The 24,424-nt window shown below is 38.2% G+C and overlaps 1 protein-coding gene across 1 annotated transcript; it reads right to left on the bottom strand.

Annotated features, from left to right (window-relative positions):
* Positions 1-3,336: 3,336 nt before the first annotated feature.
* LOC139947138 (DNA mismatch repair protein Msh2-like) lies at positions 3,337-23,892 on the bottom strand. Its single transcript, XM_071944995.1, has 19 exons — positions 23,742-23,892; positions 22,455-22,490; positions 20,727-20,814; positions 19,814-19,959; positions 19,062-19,265; positions 17,947-18,222; positions 17,345-17,465; positions 16,486-16,599; positions 15,724-15,968; positions 15,147-15,261; positions 13,508-13,653; positions 12,571-12,742; positions 12,128-12,191; positions 10,904-11,126; positions 10,273-10,440; positions 9,048-9,139; positions 8,058-8,212; positions 5,904-6,088; positions 3,337-4,193 (listed from the first exon to the last, which is right to left on the bottom strand). The coding sequence occupies exons 1-19, from the start codon at positions 23,820-23,822 to the stop codon at positions 4,029-4,031; spliced, it is 2,796 nt and encodes a 931-aa protein (XP_071801096.1). The 5' UTR covers positions 23,823-23,892; the 3' UTR covers positions 3,337-4,028.
* Between the last annotated feature and the right edge of the window lie 532 nt (positions 23,893-24,424).

The following is a 24,424-nucleotide window of genomic DNA, read 5'->3' as shown; positions in this document are numbered from 1 at the left end:
TTTTCCACGAATTTGATTTCGAGACCTCAAGCTCTAATTAGATCTAGAGGTCTCGAAATCAACCATCTGAAACCGCACAACTTCGTGTGACAAGGGTGTTTTTTCTTCCATCATTATCTCGCAACTTCGACGACCAGTTGAGTTCAAATTTTCACAGGTTTGTTATTTTGTGCATATATGTTGATATACACCAAGCGAGAAGACTGGTCTTTGACAATTACCAATAGTGTCCAGGGTCTTTAAATAAAATAGGGTGTTGAAATAACACCAATGTGATTTTTTTGCAGAAATAAGTGTTTGTCTCTTCCGTAGATATAATGTGACAACACTTGTGGTGTAAATTGTAACATCCCAGTTTTTGCAGTGTTCGCCATGTTTCGGTAAAACAAATGTTAAAATTCACATGTTCCCAATTGAAACACAGCCAAACAGCCACGGGCTTAACGTCACTAAATTAATCGAGCACACAAAATCTGCTACAGGCACATACATAATCCTGCTTGCTGAAACAGGTTACCAGCCAACGTTTCATAGAGTTTACTTTGATGCCACTGGTTCCCAACTCATTGTTTTGCGTTAGCTAATAATATTAATAAATCTACTATATACGCGGTATTTTTAAGTGTAGTTTCAACAGCTTTATAAAACTTGGCCATGCTAGTTTGCTTGAGTTGAACGGTCGGCTCAGAAATAGGTACCGAACACCACACAGCCCAGTACAGGTCTATTTGTGGATTTATCGGGAATTTCAAATTGATGAATGGTGTAAAAAGAGCCTGTGATTTGTTGCTGTTGTATTATAGCTTGCACGATTTTACAGATAATCAATTAAAATTGCTTTATATTTCACAGAGGGCACATATCTATATTAAGTTTAAACCAGTGAGAGAAAAAAATGTGTTCACCCCAAAAATGTGTATTGCAAGCTTTGCATACCAAATTAAGTAATATTACGTGTAAGCGTATGTTATTGTCATTGAGCATAATATCAATATTCATACCTTGGGTATAAAAACTTATTTCATTTTCCCTAAACACATTAATCAAAGAGAACTGATTCTCAAAAACGCTGTATACTTTAGAAAGCTGCTGTACAACCAAGTATACTTGGTTAATAGATATTCAACCAGGGGTCGATTTCACAAAGAGTTAGGACTCGTCTTAACTCGAGTAAGGACATGTAACTGGTCCTAACTTAGGATTAATCTTAAGGTCTGCATGCTACAGTGCAGGGTTGGGACTCGTCCCAAGTCCTAAGATTAGTCTTAAGTTAGGAAGAGTTTTGTGAAATTGACGGCAGGCCTCGTTGGGATTAAACCACTAGTTGAAAACCTCTTCACCACACATTGATTCCCTTAATAATAAACATATATGTTTATTATTACGATTATTATTCAGAAAGCGTACAGGGAAGCTGTTTTTTTTTAATCAAGATCATACTTATACAAGTAATCGGAATGCGAGTTTAAATCCATTCGAGTACCAGTACATGACTTCGAGTACAGATTTATAAGTATTTTTGCGAGACCCGTATGAATAAGAGAATTATACTACAGACAAAACGGTACTCTCGTAAATGCCAGAGATGTCACATTTTCCAGATATTATTATTCAGATTCGATTCAATGTTTGAGCCGATCTTTAATGTATATATGTTTCATAATTTTATAACATAAAAAGTAAAGCAAATTTAATAGGCTAGCTACCGTAGTTGATTAAACACGAGGTATGTTGCAATAGTTATAGCAATTAACAGTTGATGATCATTACCGCTCATAATTTGTCATCCCAACAAGACAAAATGTCACCAACATTTCGTCGCCAGATGGTCAGTTTGTCGATTTTTAGTAGGCATATCATTTCAAAAAATGTATACTCTGTTTGTGCGGCATTTGAGTGGTGTTTTTTTTTTTTACTTTTAAAATTATTTATGGCTTAAATGTTATTCGCAAACCGAATTTTACTCAGATCAGAGAAAAAAAAATTCACACAAAAAATTAAAGAGACGATTAAAAACAATTTAGAAAATAACATTTTTCTGTCCACATTTATAAGTTGTGAAATCTTACATTTTAATGATATTATTTGGCAAGTAAGTTGAGTTTTCAACAATTGACCTTATGCACTTGACGTCATTTGAGTAGAGCGCCCTCGACTACAGGTAACCAGGGCCCAATTTCATAGAGCTGCTCAGCACAAAAATTTGCTTAGCTTGAAATTTCTTCCTTGATAAAAACAGGATTACCAACAAAATGTCCATTTGTTGCATATTGCTTGTTACTGGTATTTAGCTGATGTTTGCTCATCCCGGAAATCATGTGGAAATTTTGTTGGTAATCCTGTTTTTATCGAGGCAGAAATTTCATGCTAAGCAAATTTGTGTGCTTAGCAGCTCTATGAACTAGGGCCCAGAAGGTTGCCGATTGGCTAATAATGCTGTGTGCGCCGCACGTACAAAAATGTGCGCATCCAATAATTCATCATTGTTTTACATAAAAGATGGCGGCGTAATGACATCAATGGATAAGGTCTATCTGATTTGGTTCGAATCGAGTACATGGAGTATATCAAATAAATGTCAAAATAATAATATAATAAATACATTCTCACCGCTATCTTGCGCATTTGAGTTTTTGGTTTAAAGGGTCTATGTACTTTTTTTAGGACAAAAAAAACAAAATGTCTACAGATTTTTTGATAAATGAGTAAAACAATGTCATGAAAATAATTTTCGTCTCAGTGATCATGAGACGGAAATTATTTTCACATGTAAAAACGTATTTTCATGACATTTTTTACTCATTTCTCAAAAACTACAGCACCTCAGCAACTAATATTTTAAGGTACGCTTTCTACTATCATTATCTTCAAACGGTGTAAGTTTAATGTAAATCTGTGGACATTGTGTTTTGTGTTACAAAAAGTACCCAAAGACAAAAGTTATTTTTTAAAAATATTAAGAAGCTTATTTCTTAGTTGTCTGTTGAGTAGTTCACACTCAGGTACCCAAGCCCTACAGAAGAAAACCCAAAGACTACTCAAGTGGGATTCGAACCCACGACCCTCACATCACAAATCTGTGTAATGGTAACCATACTATTAATGATGTACACAGGTAGAAAAGACTTGAGTAAAGTAATAATTTGTGATAAGTTGTGACATCAGGTTTTGATCAAACTATATACACAAGGATGGAACTTACTCAGCACATAAAAATATTGCCAAGCGTAAATTTGTTTCATCCAGCCAATAAACCAAGTAATGTTTGTTGTTTGAGACAGCTAATGTTTTGTAAGCAGATATATTTGCTTAGCAAAATTTTCTGGTTAGCAGCTCTACAAGACATGCATGCAAGTGCAGCTTGTAAACAAACGAGACACAAAAGTTTAAAGGCACTGGGTACTACTGGTAATTGCTCAAAATAATTGTTAGCATAAAAACTTACTTGTTAGCGATCAATGGAGAGATGTTGATAGTATAAAACATTGTGATTAACGGCTCCCTCTGAAGTAACATCGTTTTCGAGAAAGAAGTTATTTCTCACTAAAATATTTGAATTTGATTTTGAGACCTCAGAATTTGATTTTGAGGTCTTGAATTCAAGCATCTGAAAGCACCAAACTTCGTGTGACAAGGGTATTTTTTCTTCCATTATTTTCTCACAACTTCATCGAGTTCAAATTTGCACAGGTTTTTTATTTAAGTGAGAAGACTGGTCTATGACAATTACCGAAGGTGTCCAGTGTCTTTAAGGCACAGCAAGAATTTGTTTTGTACTTTTCAATTTTCAATGGCACACCATCAGCTGAAAATCTTCAAATACCAGCAAGACTTGGAAGTGCTACTGCAAAAGTCTTGTTCCCAACGTACACATAACAAAATATAACTGATATCTTCTTTTATCTAAAGGAACCTGACCTTTTGTTAAAGTTGATAGTAGAAGTAAATAAAGTCAAAGGTCCATAACTTCAAACCTTTGCATTAACCAACAAAAAACTTACGTCTGTTTAAATTTCAAAGGTTAAAGTTCAAATGTCACTCCTGGACAGCACTTCCTGTACATACGGACTACTCTTCTTTGCAACTTCTTCTTTTAATCGCTGCACTGCCTCATAAACATGCTCATCAGACATCGTTTCTGTGTCGAGTTGTTTCACTTTCTTCAAGAAATCGTCAATGATCATTTCTCCTTCCTAGAAAAAAACAAAAACAAATTAGAAGATGATGTACAACTATTTTCTTTTCAAACCATTATGAACTATTCAGTATAATTAAACACTCAGTATACATGTACAGTACTAACACAAATCAGTGTATAATATGGGTGAAACCAAAAAGAATATTCTTTGTCCGCGATACAAATTTAACATCTATTACATTATAAACTAAAACAGAAATCCAATAAAGGTATTTAATTGATAGTTTGAAATTTCATATCGGCCTTAAAAACCTGCGATTACAAAGCTGTTTGCTGAAAGAGTGACCTTGTACATTCCAAAGCATTCTCTGGCAGGCAAGATACTAAACTAATTGTATGAGAAATTTCACATTTTGTATCATAATATCCACATAACATTTAAGTGTACCATTAATAATAAATATTAATACCAACAATTATATAGCGCATTATCATGTCCAGATGGTCTAGGGGACTGAACATGACACTAGTAAAAAACGAAGCAAGTACAATTGTACAGACAAATAATACAAAAAATAACACAACAGAATCGTAACAAAAGGAGGCAAAATTCTTAAAAACATTCAACCTGTTAGTAAAACATGTAACTCAATAAATCAAATTCCATTGCAGCCAACAGCTAAATTGCGACTAGAAAGCACAAAAAAATTGAACACTCCAAAATTGCAAGCAGCTACAAAAAGAGATTACACAAAAGCAATACAAAATCATAAAACAATAGCAGTCAATTGTAATTATATTTCATTATTAAAATTAAGAAGGTGATTAATGCATGAAGAAGTAAATTTTTACAATTTGTATTATAATATCCACATAAAAGTTAAGTGTACCATTGCAGCCAACAGCTCAATTGCGGCGAGATAACATAAATCAAACTGAACACCCAACAATTGCAAACAGCTACAGAAAAAAAAGAGACTACACAAAAAACCAATACGAAAACATTCAACAATAGTCAATTGTAAACAGATTTCAATAGTCAAAGTTATATGGTGATAACTGCAAGAAAAAGTACATACATTTTTACAATTTGTGTTATAATAGCCACACAAAAGTTAAGTGTACCATTTCAGCCAACAGCTCAACTGTGTCGGATAACATTGAAGTTGAACACATTTAAAAGTTGCAAAAAGAGATACACAAAACCAGAACAAGTACATTAAACAATAAAAACATTAAATTGTTTAACCAATGCAGCCAACAGCTAAACTGTGTCAGATAACATATAACAAATTCAACACCCAACAATTGCGAAAAGCTACAAAAAGTGATTACACAAAAACAACACAAAAACATTCAACAATAATCAATTGTAAACAGATTTCATGAATAAAATTTAAAAGGCAAAAGTTGCATGGAAAAGTACATTAAGTTGAACACAGCCATTGCAAACAATTTTGCTGACACTCTAAACAAAAAAGGATGGAAGGTAATTAATCACAAACTTATTGTGACTGGGATATAGACCGCTATCATAAGGCAGCCATCTTGAATTTCTCCCTATGATATAAACTTTACCAAACCAAGGCTGGAAGAACAAAATAGTCTGGTTCCAATTTTGCAAAATGATTATTAGCATTCATTCTTTTAACTCGATATTTGGAACAAGACTGAGATGGAGGCAGCATGGTAAAGGTCTATTACAGCATTTGTGCGTTCTACGGAAAATGCAGAAGTGAGACAGATATGTGTTGGAAGCACAAACCTGTTTTTCCAGCCTCCTCTTCTTGGCAGCTGGTGCATCTAGCCCCTCCATGCTCCCTCCTCCCGAGGCTCCAGTGCTTTGGTAGTCCTCTAGCTCTAATGCTTTCATCTTAGCGTAGTCTATCACCTTCTTGGGGAAGTGGACCAACTCAGCGACGTGGATCCCAAAACTCTGGTCACAAACACCTAGTCAGATTTGAGGGAGGTTGAAACAGATTTGATGATCAAGTTTTTTTGGTTTTTTTCTATATATATAATAACAATTTATTCATTTATTTTGCGCAAATTCCAATTTAATTTTGTTCAAATGCGCTGTACGATAAGATATTAATAAAACATACCAGAAAATACACCATTAAAAAATATACCCAAACGCGCTGTTACAGACATTAAAATGAATAAAGGAACCGGCAATACATTTACTTTAAAATTAACAATTAAAATAACAATTAAAATTACCACAATCAAAAGAAGATTAAAACCAAAGTAAACATTATAAAAAGACAACACATCTTGAAAACAGATGAAAACAACAAACCACAAAAAATATCTCGCAAGGAGCTTAGAATGACCCACCAGATTACATATTAAAATACAATGAAGAACAAAAATCAGTTAAAAAGTCAACTTGAAAAGATGAGTTTTAAAGGCAGTGGAAACTATTGGTAATTACAAAAAATAATTTTTGGCATAAAACCTTTCTTGGTGACGAGTAATGGGGAGAGGTTGATGGTATAAAACATTGTAAGAATCGACTCCCTCTGAAGTGCCTTAGTTTTCAAGAAGGAAGTAATTTTCCACGAATTTGATTTCGAGACATCAGATTTAGAACTTGAGGTCTCGAAATCAACTATCTAAACGCACACAACTTCGTGTGACAAGGGTTATTTTTCTTTCACTTTTATCTCGCAACTTCGATGACTGATTGAGCTCAACCTTTTACAGGTTTGTTTTTTTATGCATATGTTGAGATACATCAACTGTGAAGGCTAGTCTTTGACAATTACCAATAGTGTCCACTGCCTTTAACAGAGATTTGAAGTTATCAAAACTGTTAGCTCTCATTATTTTTATTGGGGTGCGTTCCAGAGGGTATGGACAGCATTAACAAAAGCATGATCCTGAAAATTAGTCACGCCTAATAATAATATACAAATATTGACTGCTTCGAGTGCTATGGTTAAAACTATGACTCCCGAGGTGATCCACGGAGCGTTCTATTTTCCCGAGGCAAAGCCGAGGGAAAATAGAACGCTCCGGGGATCACCGAGGAAGTCATAGTTTTTAACCATTGCACGAGTAAAAGCAGTCAATATTTGTTTTATAACACCCCAAACATTTCTAAAACCTGTATTATTATTAAGTTACAGACCTGAATGCTACAATCCACGGACGACGCGAACACAGATTGCAAACACTTTTACCTACTGTGTTGCATGTAGTGTCGGACAATCCGAAATGGTTACAGACTATTAATTTATCATCCTCGTACACGCAACGGACGTCTGGGTACTGCACGCCGTGTGCTAGTCTGTCGGACTAGCGCATGGCAAACCGACGCTCTATCACACGGCCGTCGTCTAGCAAAACTAAGACATGTCATGTGACGCGCTCTAAACCAATGAGCAGGCACAATACTTGCAAGGGGTGTTATAATAATAATAATACTATAGAACACTTAGTAAAGCGCCGGTAACCACCTCAGGAAGGCGATCATGGCGTTTGGAGAGAGAAAGACAAATTAGGACCGAGGATTGTGTGAGTTTGCTTGTTTGAACAGGTGAGATTTTAAGTTTGTCTTGAATGTTGTGATGGATATTATTTTGTTGTGAATGGCTCTATATGGTTATCCTATAGCAACATTCAGGGAATATTTACCAGATAGCCGAGTCGGACCGCTGAAGCCTTGGGGTTGAGAGGAGATGAAATGAGGCACACAGCACACAGGATGGTTTCAGGAATACGACTGGCGTGGTCAGGGCTTGCATGGTGCTTGGTGCACGCCCGGTCACGCCTGACTGGTTTATCGCGTAACCTCATCACGTGGTGCAATTGCACATTAAAACAATTTGACTAGTGTCAAAGTCGTGACTATTTGAGGCGCGCCTAGTAATCGAGTAGTAAATTTCACTCGTCGCCCAGGCTTACTACTCACCAGGTTTGACTCTGTAGAGTAGTGTGAGCTGCCCATCGGTAGTGAGCGCCGTAACATGTAGATTGTTAACGGTTTGGACATCATCGGCTAGTGCAGTCAGCTCGTGAAAATGGGTAGCAAATAAACAGAATCCTGATATCTTGGTTGCTATGTGCCTGACGAGTGGAAAGAAAAAAAATATAGCTTTTGGTTTATTAATTGTTGTTATAATTTCTAAGTTTCTATTCCAATCCAAGATGGCTGATCAGTGAGAATAAACCATAGAAATAGAACCCGGAGAACGCTGAGTGTGTCCTTGTGCGTGCGGTTTCGTTCTGAGACCATTTGTTTTGGACGAGCATATGACATTTTTTTACGCGTGTATGGCAAATTATTTTGCCATACAGTAGACGTCACATTGACCAATGAAAACACTAGAAACGGTTTATGTGCTACACCATCTTGCTATTTTGCCATACATGTGTGTCACATGATGCTGATTTTGACATACACATGTACTAGCGTGTCATGCAATGTTCAGTTTGCCATACAGGCGTATCGCGCGGTATCAGTACGCCGCAGCAACAGACGACACAGAGGGTGGCCGAGCAGCGTACAAATCAGTCTGTCTAGTGCCCAGTGGTTAAGCCTAAACACCACAGTTTATTTCAAAAGTGTAAAGGAATTCCCAAAAATTGTTGCTGAAGTTAGGAGGGTTTCTGCGTTCGTCTAGTTATGTTAGTCAAATCAGATTACAAAGGTTTTCCATTTTGTCCCTACAAAAAGGTATACAATACGCACTAACTATACCTCATACTTATTCATAATTAGAGCCGAATTCTTATTGGTCCATTCATCATCACATCCAGATGTTATATGCTATAAAAAAAATGCAGTTGTGTGAAGTTGCGTGAAATCGCGGCTGATCTTTACATGATAGAATATCAAATAACAATAGCAAATTCGTTTTTGTTTAAAATTATTTTTAAAAACACTAATGTCAGATCTTACTCTGAGATTGCCCACGCCAGTCCGAAGCCATCATACGTTGACGTCCCTCTTCCAAGCTCGTCAATTATGATAAGAGAGTTTTCTGATGCAGACTACAAACAAAACAAAAAGCATCGGAATTATTTATCAGATTTGATATTGGGATTGAAATATTTGGATGCGAACGACCGGCATGAGGGACCAAATTACGGCTTGGGACCTTTGAGCGACAGCTTCGCAATTAAAACACTTCCAAACACCATCTGTTCAATGTTCAGTATCAAGATATTCACTATCACGTTTGGATTGACAGACTTTAGGGTCACAGGGTTTAAGTACTCTTTTGTTAATCCTGGCCAGCTTAAAGTGGGTTGTCTCTGTCCCTAATTGTAGTTCCCTGCTCTTCCCTCCCCCACCATGTCTCCCTGTCCTCTCCCAATCTACCATACTCTCTCATCTATTCTTCACATGTTTCTTGTTGTATCCAAACCTTTATGTCAGTCATCTTCGTTCAGGACCCGTGCTTTAGTTGCCATTATTTAGCCTATATGCCTTTATGTAGTTCTGTCCAACATATTTTTTAATTCTGTTTTCCTTTTACTATAATCTTATTTGCATTACATGTACATGTATTGTTGTTGTTATTGATGAAATGGCCGAATAAATAATAATAATAATAATAATAATAATAATAATAATAATAATAATAATAATAATAATAATAATAATAATAATAATAATAATAATAATAATAATAATAATAATAATAATAATAATAATAATAATAATAATAATAATAATAATAATAATAATAATAATAATAATAATAATAATAATAATAATAATAATAATAATAATAATAATAATAATAATAATAATCACTTCACTAAATAGTGCACTGATTTTCAGTGTCCATATGCTCATACCACACTAGCTCAAAAACGGTGTCAAACATGAAGAGCCTAAGCTGTGGAATTCATTGAATACCTCTCTGAGAAATAAACAGATTATTCTTATTCAAGTGGAAATTAAAAACTCAATTATTCAGAAAATATTTATAAGTAGACTAAATTTTTGCTTAGCAAAGAAGTCTGTCAAGCAGTATTTTCTGCTTAACAGCTTTATGAAATTGGGCCCATGTATGAAACCTCTTTATGAGCGATGGTGGTTCTGAGAGTGGTTTAATAACATTTTGATCAGTATGCTCTGATCGTTGTCAGGAGAGTAGTTGGACAATCTCACTAACCCGGAGAATGGATGCGGTCTCCAGCATCTCAGACATGAAGGTGGAAACACCTTTAAGTTGACTGTCTCCTGCTCCTACTCTAGCTAGAATGGAATCTACGATGGAGATCTCGGCCGATCGACACGGGACGAAGCAACCAAGCTGAGCCATCAGGACAACAACACCGATCTGCAGGAAACAAAAATCATGAGGTCGAAGCCCAATTTTGAGAAGCTGTTAAAAAACTACTTTGAAACTACTACTACTACTACTACTTAAGAAACACGTTGCCTTGGATCGGCCGAGTTGGTCTTTGAAAAGCGCTTGTAACCGTTTGTTATAAAATGCATATGATTAGAAAGATATTTTAAAAGTAGAGTATAATGATCCACACAAGTATCACTCGAAATTGCGCCATTTATGGGAGTCAAATTTTTGACTCCCATAAATGGCTGATCACGTAAGTAAAAGGAAAACCACGCAATTTCGAGACAAATGTGTGTGGATCATTGCTATCTACTTTTAAATTATCTTTCCAACCATTTTATAACAAACGGTTACAAATGCTTTTTTTTTGTGCTTACAAATACTTTGAGTAAATACCAATAGTGTCCAGTGTCTTTAAACAAATACTTAATCTTGAAAGTGTTACCTGTCTTATGAAAGTAGATTTTCCGCCCATATTCGGTCCAGTGATGATATAAAACATTTGTTTTTCCCTCTCAAAAGTCACGCCGTTTGGAATGAAGGCGACATCGTCCTGTACTTCCAGACATGGGTGCCTTGCCTCGACCAGCTTGATTCCACCCTGTCCCTTCTCTGACAGTGTAGGGCGGACGTAGGAGATAGGGGCATTAGAGGATACATGTGCAAAGCTAAAATGACAAGAAGAAAAACAAGTCAGAATGTTTAATGTTGATTCCACCCTGTCCCTTCTCTGACAGTGTAGGGCGGACGTAGGAGATAGGGGCATTGGAGGATACATGTGCAAAGCTAAAATGACAAAAAGAAAAACAAGACAGGATGTTTAATGTTGATTCCACCCTGTCCCTTCTCTGACAGTGTAGGGCGGACGTAAGAGATAGGGGCATTGGAGGATACATGTGCGAATGTATCCATTGGAGGATACATGTGCGATGCTAAAATGACAGAGAAGAAAAACAAGACAGGATGTTTAATGTTGATTCCACCCTGCCCCTTCTCTGACAGTGTAGGGCGGACGTAGGAGATAGGGGCATTGGAGGATACATGTGCAAAGCTAAAATGACAAGAAAAAAAAACAAGACAGGATGTTTAATGTTGATTCCACCCTGTCCCTTCTCTGACAGTGTAGGGCGGACGTAGGAGATAGGGGCATTGGAGGATACATGTGCAAAGCTAAAATGACAAGAAGAAAAAAAAAAAAGACAGGATGTTTAAAGACCCGTTCATACTTCCTGCGATACAAACTTTGATGTCGAAAAATTGCAACAAATAATTCCCGCCAGTTGACTTGTGCTCAAATCCTGTGAAAAATTTGCTGTGAAAACAGCCTTTTGATGTCAAAATTCGTAACGCATTCGCATTCGCGAGAAGTATGAACCGGGCCTTACACATCCAAATTTGAAGGCCCAATTGCAACTTCCGTCAAACATTCCACTATATAGCGATCACTATCATCAACGCACAATATGGCATTGTTTGTAGTAGAAGTAGTAGTATGGTCAGTACATAGACAGTAAACATAAAACTTGGACACCCACGCGAGCGTATGTAAGTGAAAATTAGTTTGAGATTCCGATATAATTAATTATAAGCTCCTTTTTTTTTTTGCATTAGTGCGGAGTGCTTATAACATCCTTCGCATAAGGTCTATCGACAGGTTGGGATAATTTACCTTACAAGTACGTCCAACTGTGCAATGATATCACTCAACAGCATCATGCGATCAACATAACCAGCTGTATGAAAAACAAGACAAAACACAAACATCTTGGTGAAATTCTAACTTTTGGGGTAAAGTAAATGATGTTAAGCTTGACATTTGTTTACACCATGTAATTAGACCCAGACCATCAACAGTTATTGCAAGTTATACAAAGTCGCATCCCCTTAAGGTAATTCTCTGGCTGCCGCTTCCCAGGTTGTGTTGTGTTATCCCTGGCTACAGGACAGTTAATAATTGAGTGGTTTTACAAAAAAAAGGAGACATACATGTAAGGCTTGATAGCTCAGTTGGTAGAACGCCGGCACATTAATCCGAAGGTCGCTGGTTCAAATCCCACTCCAGTAAATTTTTCGTTGTTCAACCCCAAATCAAGAAATGAAAGTCAAACTCACCTGCAATACCAATGATCTCGGCAACGATGGCTTTTTGCATTTCATTATACTCTTCCTTGGCTGACATGTGTTCTTCGTTCAGACTACGCATCGTAGATTGCGTGAAACGGACTCCATTTTTGTTGGTGTCGATAGTGGCATACTTCTTGTTGTTTCGTAAAACTTTTTCTTCCTATTTTGAAAATATTAAAAAAGATTTGCTTCTTTTAAAAAATGTTTCTATTAAGATGTGCTTTATTTAGGGTTACTATAACCTACTTTCAGATTGCACTTATCGCTAGTGCACAGGGATTGCTTGTCTTAAAAAAAGCCTGAAAATTTAAATTGTCCGGAAATGTGAGTCCTATCATTGCGAGCGCAAGCTCGCCCCTAACAGTGTGGGGTCCGGGGCCCGCCTAAGGGCCACGGAAAAATTTTGAAGTCTACATTTCGGCATGCAAAACTCAACATGAATAATTAATTAGCACAATCTACCCCCCGATTTTCTCAACGGATTCACATGATTCACGTTGGTTGACTTTTTGAGTCGAAAAAGCCTGAAATTTGCCAAAAGCCGGAGAAACTACATCCGTCCCTGAGTGCAGCATTTTATACAGTAGTTTGGGTGCTACAATACAGGAGGGTTTTATCTCCTCTAGTTAGGACCCCTCACTTGTACTTTATTTTGTTATGAGGAAATAGAATTAGCTGTTGCAAACTGCCTACCAACTCAAACGACATATGGTATAATGCACAAAATAGTTACCTGTAATAGCCTAACCTTTCGACCCTAGCAGAGTCAAAATGTCAGGCCTTTAACTATTTTTTTAAATTTATTCATATAACTATATTTATTTCCTTGTAGTCAATATTCTTGTACTTTTGTAGTTGTACCAATGGAAATAAAACAAACAAACAAACACCCCTGACTAACAAACAATCAAACAAACAAACGTACCTTCCTCGTGACACGGAAGAAATATCCCAGCTGGTTATTGGACTCTAGTTTGATGGTCTTGTTGGCTTCCAGGCCGAGATCCCTCGCTGCCTTGCCTAGCTGAGCCTGGATGTTATTCTCTAGACCATCCATCTTCTCCCGTAAGTCTGCAAGAATCACAAAATTGAAAACTGCTGTCAGGAGGCGGAGTTAAAGGGTCTATGTAACCTTTGTAGGACAAAAAACACACAGTCCACAGATTTACACTAAACTTACACAGTTTGAAGATAATGATAGTAGAAAGCTTCCCTGAAAATATTACGTGCTGAGGTGATGTAGTTTTTGGGAAATAAGTAAAACAATGTCAAGAAAATAATTTTCGTCTCATGAGACGAAAATTATTTTAATCACAAATTTTCATGATATTGTTTTACTCATTTCTCAAAAACTACAGCACCTCAGTAAGCAATACTTGAAGGGAAGCTTTGCACTATCATTATCTTCAAACCCTGTAAGTTTAATGTAAATCTATGGACATTTTTAAAAAGTACCCAAATCCTTTAAAGGCACGGGACAGAAAAGAAGTGTGTATCCACGATTGTGGCTGTGCACTTTTGCATTTACTTGAAATCCTTTAAAGGCAGTGGACACCTTAGGTAGTTGTCAAAGACCAGTCTTCTCACTTAGTGTATCAGAAACATATTATGCACAAAATAACATACCTGTGAAAATTTGAGCTCAATTGGTCGTTGAAGTCGCGAGATAATAATGGAAGTAAAAACACCCTTGTCACACGAAGTTGTGTGCTTTCAGATGCTTGACTTCGGGACCTCAAAATCTACATATAAGGTCTTGAAATCAAATTCAAATATTTTAGTTGAAAATTACTTCTTTCTCGAAAACTGCGTTACTTCAGAGGGAGCCGTTTCTCACGATGTTTCATACCATCAACAGCTCTCCATTGCCTGTTACCAATCAAGTTTTTATGCTAACAATTATTTTGAGAAATTACCAATAGTCTCCATAGTGCCTTTAACATTCATTATGCCCCAACATTTCATGGAGTGTCCTAAAAGGCGAATAGTTTTCCCAACAGTTTGTACGCTTATGAAAATATTGATAATTGTAAACAGCATCTAAAAGCATGATAAACAAATCTTTAAAATGAAAACAAAAAATCATCTTTACGGAGGAATACATTGAGGAATGCAAACTGATAACAAAGAACTCCACACTTAAGAAGAAACTATAAATAAATAGACAACTTGCGGGTACAACCATGTGTAAATCTCTTAGGGTGAGTGTTGGCTCTGAAAAGAGCCAGTTGGGTCTCGACGTTTCAAACAGTATACTCTGCTCGTCTTCAGTCCAGCATTCTCCTGCCAGGTAGAGTTAGTTTTTAGAGAACTGTTTTGCTATATATTATTCTACTGCAGAGAAGATTTTTTTCTGGAGACTTCTCAGTTCTGAAAAGAACTGTCCTGCTTTTTAACTACACCTTGGCAGAAGGTAGAAAATCGGTTGGATCGTTCTTAACTGCACTAACGCATAGCGAGGTCTAATAAACAAATCTTTAACATGCAAAAAAAAATAAAAAATCGTCTTTTTGGAGAGATAAATTGAGGTATGCAAAATGATGACAAAGAATTCCCACACTTACTCGTTAGTTCTTCATCAAAATCTGGTTTGATGAGAAACTCGTGATTCTTCACTTGGTCTAAATCAATGGTCGTCTCCACCATCTGTTGGTACTTGGCAAAGTCCAGCAACAATTCCTACAAATAACGACAATAAATAACAATAATAATGGCTTCACTCAGTGACGATCAAGGTCCTGTACCATACAGTATTTCCTGCAAGATGAGGGACTACGTTTGAATTATGAGACCTACTCCATTTACATAGCACCCTGTACTGTTTTACAAGGTGCTGTGGCACAAGGTGCTGTGGCACAATATGCTGCCAATCCAGCCAGGAATAGCGAGGCCAACCCCTTCTCTCTGGGATAAGTGCACTGGGGTTCGCCCCGGTGTTCCTGGCTGTGGCTGCTGTATGAGCTGTAGCACCTTCTAAACCCTTATAAGGTGCTACATATTTGGGTCTCAGAATTCATCACTGCAATAATTAACCTATTTTTCTGAAAGTTTGTATATACTCAGCGCCTTGAGTGCCTTGTTTGGTAGATACGTGCGCTATATAGAACTTTGATATTATTTTATGATTATTATTATTATTACCATGATGGGATTACTGAAAACCTCCTTCAATAAATCAATGCCTGGCCTCTCTAGTGTCTCCAGTAAGACGGGCATGAACTCAACGACCTGAAAGATGCGATAGCAGTCCTCCAATGTGGCCTTCTTGCGTTGGATCCTCTTGGCGAGACGCTGGAGGTCGGGGATTCGTTTCAGCTGCTCCTCCTGTAAAGTCTGGCGGAGTTCGACGTCGTTCACGAAAGCCTCAACGATGTCAAGACGCTCCTCTTCGGGCAAAATAAAAGGAATGGTAACCATCAGAAACAAAATTGACAGACCAATGGGAGACTTTTGGACGGTCCTTTTTCACAGCTCTTGCCAGTAGTGCGCAGGCTCAGACCTACGCGCACAATAATCAGAGCCGCAAAAAAAGGATCGCTAAGCGGCTGCCGCCAGCTTCTCAAAAGTATCCTATTGTTCTCACCTATACACTCTCACTTTACTAAGATGTATGAACAAAGAGACGTTCCAACAGCTTTAATCCACATACTGTACTTACAGAGCTGCGGACAGAAACTTCAAATATTAAACGGTTATCCTCCAAGTAAATCCAAGTGCACTCAACCAGTATTCCCTGCTTACCTGTGAAATTACTACTAGGAGTACAATACTCTATGCTTAAATAGTGCACGAGTGCTAAATGGTTAAAACAATTGCTGGTTTTGTCGAATGGTCAAATCTTTATTTAAAAGTTTTTGTCATCAAAGAGTTTTCAAGAAAAAAAAGGGAAACAAATTAACATACCAATTTTGTTTTTGTCCACCAACGGCTGTTTGATCCACTGGGCAAGTAACCTTTGACCTTGAGGGGTTTTGCATTTATTAAGGAGTCCAAGAAGACACGCATTCTTATTACCACCTAAAATTACAAACAAAAACAACACAAATGAAACAACAATGGTCAAAAGAATACAATGACAACAATATTTTTCCAAATCTATTTTAAAAGTATTCCAAACCTTTGATTACTGAAAATAATACTATTAATAATAATATCAAAGTCTTATATACATGTAGCGCACGTATCTACCAAACAAGGTACTCAAGGCGCTAAGTATATACAAAATTTCACAAAGATAGGTAATTGCAGTGATGAATTCTGAGACCCAATTATTTAGCACCTTATAAGTGTGCTACGGCGCATACAGCAGCCACAGCCAAGAAACACGGTCATGTGGGGTTAACTAATATACATGTGGTCTAGTTATCGTGCGCGCATGTTTTGCGGGAACTTGTTCCTGAGCGGGAACTAGTCTTTTAAATTTGTGCCTGGTTACAGCGCCCGCTCTTGACATAAACCATGAACAGCAACTAAACAACTGAATCAGGGGAAATTAAATGCATTCCCTTCTTTTCCAAGTTTCTTTTCTCATTTCATATTCAAGACCGAGGTGTGTTATTAAACACATATTGACTGGCATAATAACAGTGCACGTCTATTCCCCCTCGGGCCTGTGAGTGACCAGAAGAGGGGCCTATTCTTGTCACTCAAAAGTCCCTCGGGGGAATAGACGTGCACTATTTACCTCATTGCCGTTCAATTTGTGTATACCATTATTACTATTATGTAAGCCCAAAAAAAAGTACAAGTTGGAAGTACTGACCGTCCTGTGGTGATGGCAAGAGACTCAGCGCTCTCACTGCAGAGGAATCCAGTCTCATGTACTGCGTCAGATCAAACGATTTAAGACGAAACTGTCTGAAGTTACTCTCATCTCCAAGTAACTGAGAAAAAAAAGAGTAATAAATAATAAGTTAGGACCAGTAACCCATCCTAACTTAAAACTGGTCCTATCTCTTAGCATTGCCCAGGACTAGTCCTAAGTTAGGACTACCTTTGTGAAATCCACCCCTGGTATCTTTACTGCAAGGTGAGTCACTGATGAGTGGGACAAAGTTTGAACTAGAGACCTAATCCTTAGCACCATGTAATGGTTTACAAGGTGCTGTGGCGCAATATGCTGCCAATCCAGCCAGGAACACCGGGGTGAACCCTTTCTCTTTTTGATAAGTGCACTGGGTTCTTTTACATGTGTTTACACAACACATGGGACCAAAAGCTTTACATCCCATCTGAAGGACAAAGCAAGTGTCTTGCTAAGGACACAAGTGTCATGGCTGGGAATTCAAAAGCACTGATCAGAAACACCACAGTTTGAATTTGGTGCTCTTAACTGCTCGGCCACGACACTTCCACAAGTCTCACCTCAAGATATTTTATCAACGCAGCCAGCGATCCCACGGCAGTCGTCTTCTCCATCTCCCCCAGGGTGGCAGCATTCCGTTGCTCCTCGCTGGCTCCCTTCAGAAGACGGTTCAGATCCTGCTCAACGTCCTTGGTGCCAAAGTCCGCCCTCGCTCGCTCAGTGACCAGGAGTCCACTGCGTTCTAACACGCCTGTAAGTTTGGCCGAGTCCACAGCGCCCTCGCCTGACTGTGATTGTATCAGGCACTCTTTTGGACCCAGCTGCACCAGTAGGGCCTATATCAAAATAAAAAATGTGTGTCCGTGAAAGAGTTTTCAATAGAATTTTACTTTTAAAAAAGTCAGAGTCAACCATTTCTTTGTTGGATTTTTGGTGTTTAGGGTACAGCTTAAAGGCACTGTACATGTTTGGTAATTGTCAAAGACCCGTGTCCTCACTAGGTGTATCTCAATCTCATCATAAGCATAAATAACAAGCCTGTGCAAATTTTGGTCATCAAAGTTGTGAGAAAATGAAATTCACAAATTTGTGCTTTCAGACAGAAATAAAAGACTTCTGGCTAGAAGTCTAAGTTTATTATTTTTAGTGAGAAATTACCTCTTTTTCAAAAACTACAATACTTCAGAGGGAGTTGTTTCCCACAATGTTTTATACTATCAACAGCTCTCCAATGCTTGTTACCAAGTCAGTTTTTAAGTTAATATTTGTTTTGAGTAATTACCAAACGTGTACCTTCCCTTTAAGAGGAGCAAATTTAGCTTGTATTCTATAACTAACAATGAATAACAATAATCTAAGCATTTGTAGCGTTCTTACACAGAAAAGGTACCACAACGCTTTACAACAATAATTATTAAAGCAATCAACAAACTAACATAAAGGAATGAAAATGAAATAAACAACCTAGTAAGCAAAATACGTCTGGAAAAGATTTTTAAGCAATGTTTTGAAGCATGGCCAGAGGCCATGTTGCCCCTGGTCGTGGCATTGGTGCCCCTTCAAAAGTTTCCCACTGACTTTAAGATTTCTCAATGGAAGTGCCCTTTGCAAAATGAAAATGGCCTTGCCCTCTGAAAGATGAAATTCCAGGCCTGAAATTGGGTGCAAAACTCACCTCCAAGTTGGAGAAATGCTCATTGTCAGTAAACTGACACACGGCTAGTTCCCTCAGAGTAGCGTCAGCATAGCCGACTCCAACAGTCAGCTGCCCCCCTGAGCCCTCGCTAACGTACTTAACAGCAATCACACTGGCTGACGTTGACATGTCGTTGTTACCGAAGAGGATCTCTTCAAATTGGGTGAGGTTACCAGGAGAAGCCTATAAAATGACAGAGAAATGTTAATGGAATGTCATGGCCGACGGTCGACTGGATAAAAGCACCTAACTCTAACTCTGGTGATTCTGATCCTTGGAGGGTGGGTTCTAGTCCCAGACTAGGCAATTTTGTCCCTGAGCAAGAATAGTAATAATGAGGAGAGGATCTCTTCAAATTGGGTAAGGTTACCAGGAGAAACCTATTAAAATGACAGAGAAACACATGTTCATGTCGTGTCCTGGCTGAGCGGATAAGAGCAGCGGACTCAAGCTCTGGTGTTTCTGATCAGTAGAGTGTGGGTTCGAGTTCTAGTCTGCGGTCCAGTGTAAAAGTTGAGCCCCGAGCCCAATTTCATAGAGCTGCTTAAGCTTAAAAAGGCTATAAGCACATCAAAGTAAGATGCTTACCAGAATCAGGTTACCAGCCTATAATACTATGATAAATTTGTTACTGGCATCCTGCTCATTTCTGCTAAGCAGTAATTTTTTAGGGAATATTTTCTGCTTAAGCAGCTCTATGAAATTTGGCCCTGGGAGGGAGCCCTTCTTACCTTGTAAGCCACCTGCCAGTCATTGCCTTTCCCCGTTGCCATGTTCTTATACATCTCAACACGATACTGTCGTACGAGTAGAAGATCTCGCACCATGCTTTCAAAGTTCATCTTACTCAGGTTGACATATGGCACCTTTTTCTCTCCTAACAAAAAGACAATCAAAACCAGACAATGATCTAGGCCCAATTTCAGTAACAATTTCAGTACAAAAAAACTTACTAAGCACAGAAAGCACATGCTTAGTAGAAACAGGGTACCAGCCAGCATGCCATACAGTAGTCGCCGAGGCATGATTAATAATTTCAGTACAAAAAAACTTACTAAGCACAAAAAGATCATGCTCAGCAGAAACAGGGTACCAGCCAACATGCCATACAGTTTACATTGTTGCAGTTGGTTCCCAATGTTGGGTTTGTGGGTTGCTTCAGAACAAAGAAACATGCTCAGCAGTGTTTTCCAAAGAAATTAAAATGGCATTCCAAAAATATGCCAACATCCAAAACATCCAACGATTATTACTTTAAGTAAATGAAAAGACCAAAATATCCCCATAAGAAACTATACACACCCAATTCTCTCAGAATGATGTCGTCAATTTTTTTTCAAATTTTGCACTGGACGGGTATCAAATGCAATGGTTTTTTAAAATCAGACAGTGAAATCTCCATAAGAAAACAATATTTAATTGTTTTCTTCCATTGAGCTGTTTACAAATTGTGCCTGTAGAAAGTTCAAGGGAGAATTCACAAAGGGTTAAGGCTCATCTTAATCTTCAGTCCTAATTTGTCTTTCTCTCCTCAAGCGCCATGAGCGCCTTTTTTAAGCGGATACCGGCGCTCTACTAAGTGTTCTTTATTATTATTATTATTATTATTTATGCCCGGATTACAACAGTTCTTAGGATATTTACCTGATCCTGTGTACTTGACTACACCGAGTGTCTTGAAACATTCTTTTGCTGCAAACATTGCATCTTCACCATGGACAGTGTAATACTCCTGAAACAGCAGAATGGTAAATGAATACGACATCAATACAAAAGGCCTGGGCAACAAGTTAAATTTACTACTCCAATAGCCATGCCAAAATAGTCGACTTTGACACGAGTCGCTACTAATTTTTAATTCCCAAGATGCATTCCAGCATATTGTTTGCCCGCAGGTGCAATAATAATAATCACGCTGGAAGGATTGAAGGATTGTGTAACTGATGTCTGATTGTGTGTCGTAAGTAAACTATGATGTTGTGAATAGTCGTGAGCGACACAGTTTGTTCACCAAACAGGTAGTCACAACTGTTTTTGTAGTACCCCGGTAGTTGCAACAATTTTTGCAGTAGTCGCCGAGGCATGATTAACAAAAAGTTTTAAAAAACAGTAGTCGCGACTGGACTCAGCAATCAATAGTCGCGACTACGCCACTAGTCCCCCACTTGTCGCCAATACATGGTGAGCGTCCAAAATTTAAGTGTGACAAGCTAAAGTTGCCAATGGCACTGGTAAAACGTTTTTTTTTCTTGACAGATTTGGGATTGAACAAAGATAAATCGACTAGAGCGAATTTGAACGACCTACAAAATATTATGTCCTATGTTGGCAGTCTCCCTTTTTTGTTGATAACTTTGTTCAGGGGTGCCAGTCAGACAAAGCCATAATATAACCCTAACTACCATGTTGTCAGGTATCACACTCAAGTTTGTTATACAACCTTGGAAGCAGCAGTCAGCTACCCTTAGGTGGTAGAGTGCGACCTGCTAATCCGAAGGTCATTGGTTCCAACCCCATTCTTGTCATTATGTCCTTGTTCAACCCAAAATCATTTAAAGACAGTGGACACTATTGGTAATTGTCAAGGACCAGTCTTCTCACTTGGTGTATCTAAACATATATGCATAAAATAACAAACACGTGAAAATTTGAGCTCAATTGGTCGTCGAAGTTGCGAGATATGAATGAAATAACAAACACCCTTGTCACACGAAGTTGTGTGCTTTCAGATGCTTGATTTCGAGACCTCAAATTCCAAACTTGAGGTCTCGAAATCAAATTTGTTGAAAATTACTTCTTTTTCGAAAACTACGCCACTTCAGATGGAGCCGTTTCTCACAATCAACCTCTCCCCATTACTGGTTACCAAATGAGGTTTTATGCTGATAATTATTTTGAGTAATTACCAATAATGTCCACTGCCTTTAAAACTTATCCAGTCAGGCTGTTTCCCATGAGGTTTTTTTTCACCGACTGCTGCCACGCATTTTCCAATTTTTTGAATTAAAAATGTCTATTTCCTTCAACAGGTTTTCATCCAAAAGGGGAATAATTTATTTGGCAGTTACGAACTTGAATACAGCCGTATCAAAAGTTCAAGAGTTCTTGTTTGCTTTGAGTCAGTACTGCATCTTATTAGATCCGTTCCACACCTTGTTGCGTACCCTATTCCACAACCACCCAATACTTCTTTCTTGAAAGGGCAACTTGGGGCTCAAGGCTTGTTATCCTTTGTAAAGGACACCTCTATTGAAAAAGTTTGAGGGGCACAAAGGCAATGATACAGGGGCATGGAGGCAATTGCATCTGTGACACATCCACAGAAAATTGAAAGGACAAACTCAAACCCTCCCTAAGAAATCTGAAACTTACTGTACGGTCAAAAACTCGGAAGGTTGTTGCCGGTTTCTGTATGAAAGAGAGAAAGAAATTAATATCTGGATTAACAAGTTTTCATTCTGAAGACGGGTCAATAAAAGGTACATTTAATTAAGTTTAAAGTGCCAAATAATGGCTCAGAATGCACGACAGAGCATCTAGGACCAAAAAACTTCCGGGGCCCTTAAGCGGGCCCCTGAACCCCACGCCGTATTGGCTTCATACAGCAGGGGTCGAAATTGCCACTAGCCCGCTAGCCCGGGACTACCAGATTTACAGCCGGGCTACTCATTTTTCCAGTTTGATAGCCCGACGGGCTAGTGGAAAAATAATGCAAAAATCATCATCACAAACAATAAAGAACTATGTTATTGGTGTATTGTAAAGTTTGAGCCGTGATGTGAGACATAATGTGTCTTTCGGGCTACCAAAATCTAATCAGGGCTACTAAAAACTATTGGTCACTTGCCCTGCTGACTACCATGGAAATACACTTAATTTCGACCCCTGTACAGGCTTGCGATTCTCTGGAAAATCCAGCACCCCTTGATAAAAATGTGCTCTCGCGGACCTGAACATACTTGTTGCCCGATCTGTCAATTAGTTGAGGAACAGCTTTCCAAATAAATAGCGCAACGCAAGCGGGTGATCGCCCATATTGACCAATCAACCCTACTCCAAGAACTATAGTATAAGGTTTGTTCCTCTATCGTCCTCATAGTTCTAGGAGTAAATCGTTGCCAACCAAAATACAGTCAAATGTTTTCAATTGAACAAGCACTAACTCACCAAGAATTACCACATTTAATAGAGAAGAAAGATTTATCGCAATTGTCATATTTATGGGCAAGTATACTAAACTTCGATACCCAACACTCAACAGAATTGAAGGTTAACTTTATGGAAAAGAGTTTCTGTATCATCACGCCACCACTTTTTCATTCGATATGAAATAATTAAATTAAAATAAAATAGTATCTATTATTAACCTCAATGAGATGTCCCTTTTTATAAAAAAATGAGTGAAAAAGTGGTGGCGTGAAACGAAAAGTTATCCCATAGTTAATTTAAAGCCCTGCTGCATAACAGCCTTTTAAGGTGTGCTGATAGAGGGGCGAATGCCTGAGCTTATTTATAACTTATAATTATTAAGAATAATAATGCTGGCGAGTGAGTGACACTGACTTTGATTTGATTTTTGTGTTAATAGTAATACACTGTACTGTCGTCGTCACACTCGCACTGTTTTGAACATTTGTTTACTGTCACTAGTCTACTCACCACGGGCATTGATCTCAGACACTTTAAAAATCCATCCTCAGGAGCGTTGTCTGCAAAGGCATCATTGGACTTGAGTGCCATCTTGAGTTAGTGACTGAAGTTCACTTTGGAGTTGGACTTCTCCAAACCGCAAAAGGTAAACACGTGAAAAATGGCGCGCCAGCAGAAGTTGACCAACTTCCGACAATGGAGGGCGCTAACTTGAATGACTGTGTCAGGGGCATTTTGAGGCTTTGCGCAAATTGCTTTTTGCGCCCGTTTGTTGTGGCACTGCTGTTTGAGCCCTCTAGAAACTGGGCGCTCAATCAGCAGTATTGTGCTAAAGTGGGGGTGCCACAGGGGGTGGGTTTGTGGGGGCGGGGATGTTTTTTGTTGGGGAGGGGCATACATAGCCTGTATTAGGGGGACACCATCCTCTACTGTCATTTTGTGGCCGTCAAATAGCGATCCTGATTTTGTTTAGGCCCATTAAAAAAAAAACGAATTTTTCTGCACACTGTTAACAAGCCCTATACCATATTTTGTCAACATCATTGTTCGGGTGCCAGTCGACAGAAGTCATACAATCGTTAACCTGTAGCCATGAGTCTTTTTTACCAATGTTTATGATCAAAAATCTTCCTCCATGATCAAACCTGGGGAAAAGAAGCGGCAGCTAGGGGGTCACCACAAGGGGATAATTA

Source organism: Asterias amurensis, chromosome 14 (assembly GCF_032118995.1).
Source record: "Asterias amurensis chromosome 14, ASM3211899v1".
Classification (NCBI taxonomy): Eukaryota; Metazoa; Echinodermata; class Asteroidea; order Forcipulatida; family Asteriidae; genus Asterias; species Asterias amurensis.
Note: the sequence above shows the minus strand (reverse complement) of the source record. Positions and strands in the feature narration are given on the sequence as shown.

Bases quoted from the DNA above. Each gene is read 5' to 3' on its own strand.
- LOC139947138 (XM_071944995.1), bottom strand. From the start codon at position 23,822: ATGGCACTCAAGTCCAATGATGCCTTTGCAGACAACGCTCCTGAGGAT. The intron at 15,262-15,723 runs GTAATAATAATA...CGTTATTTGTAG, and splicing joins TTTTCAGTAATCCCATCATG to GAATTGTTGCTGGACTTTGC. The intron at 13,654-15,146 runs GTAAGTGTGGGA...TGATTCTTGCAG, and splicing joins TTTTGATGAAGAACTAACGA to ACTTACGGGAGAAGATGGAT.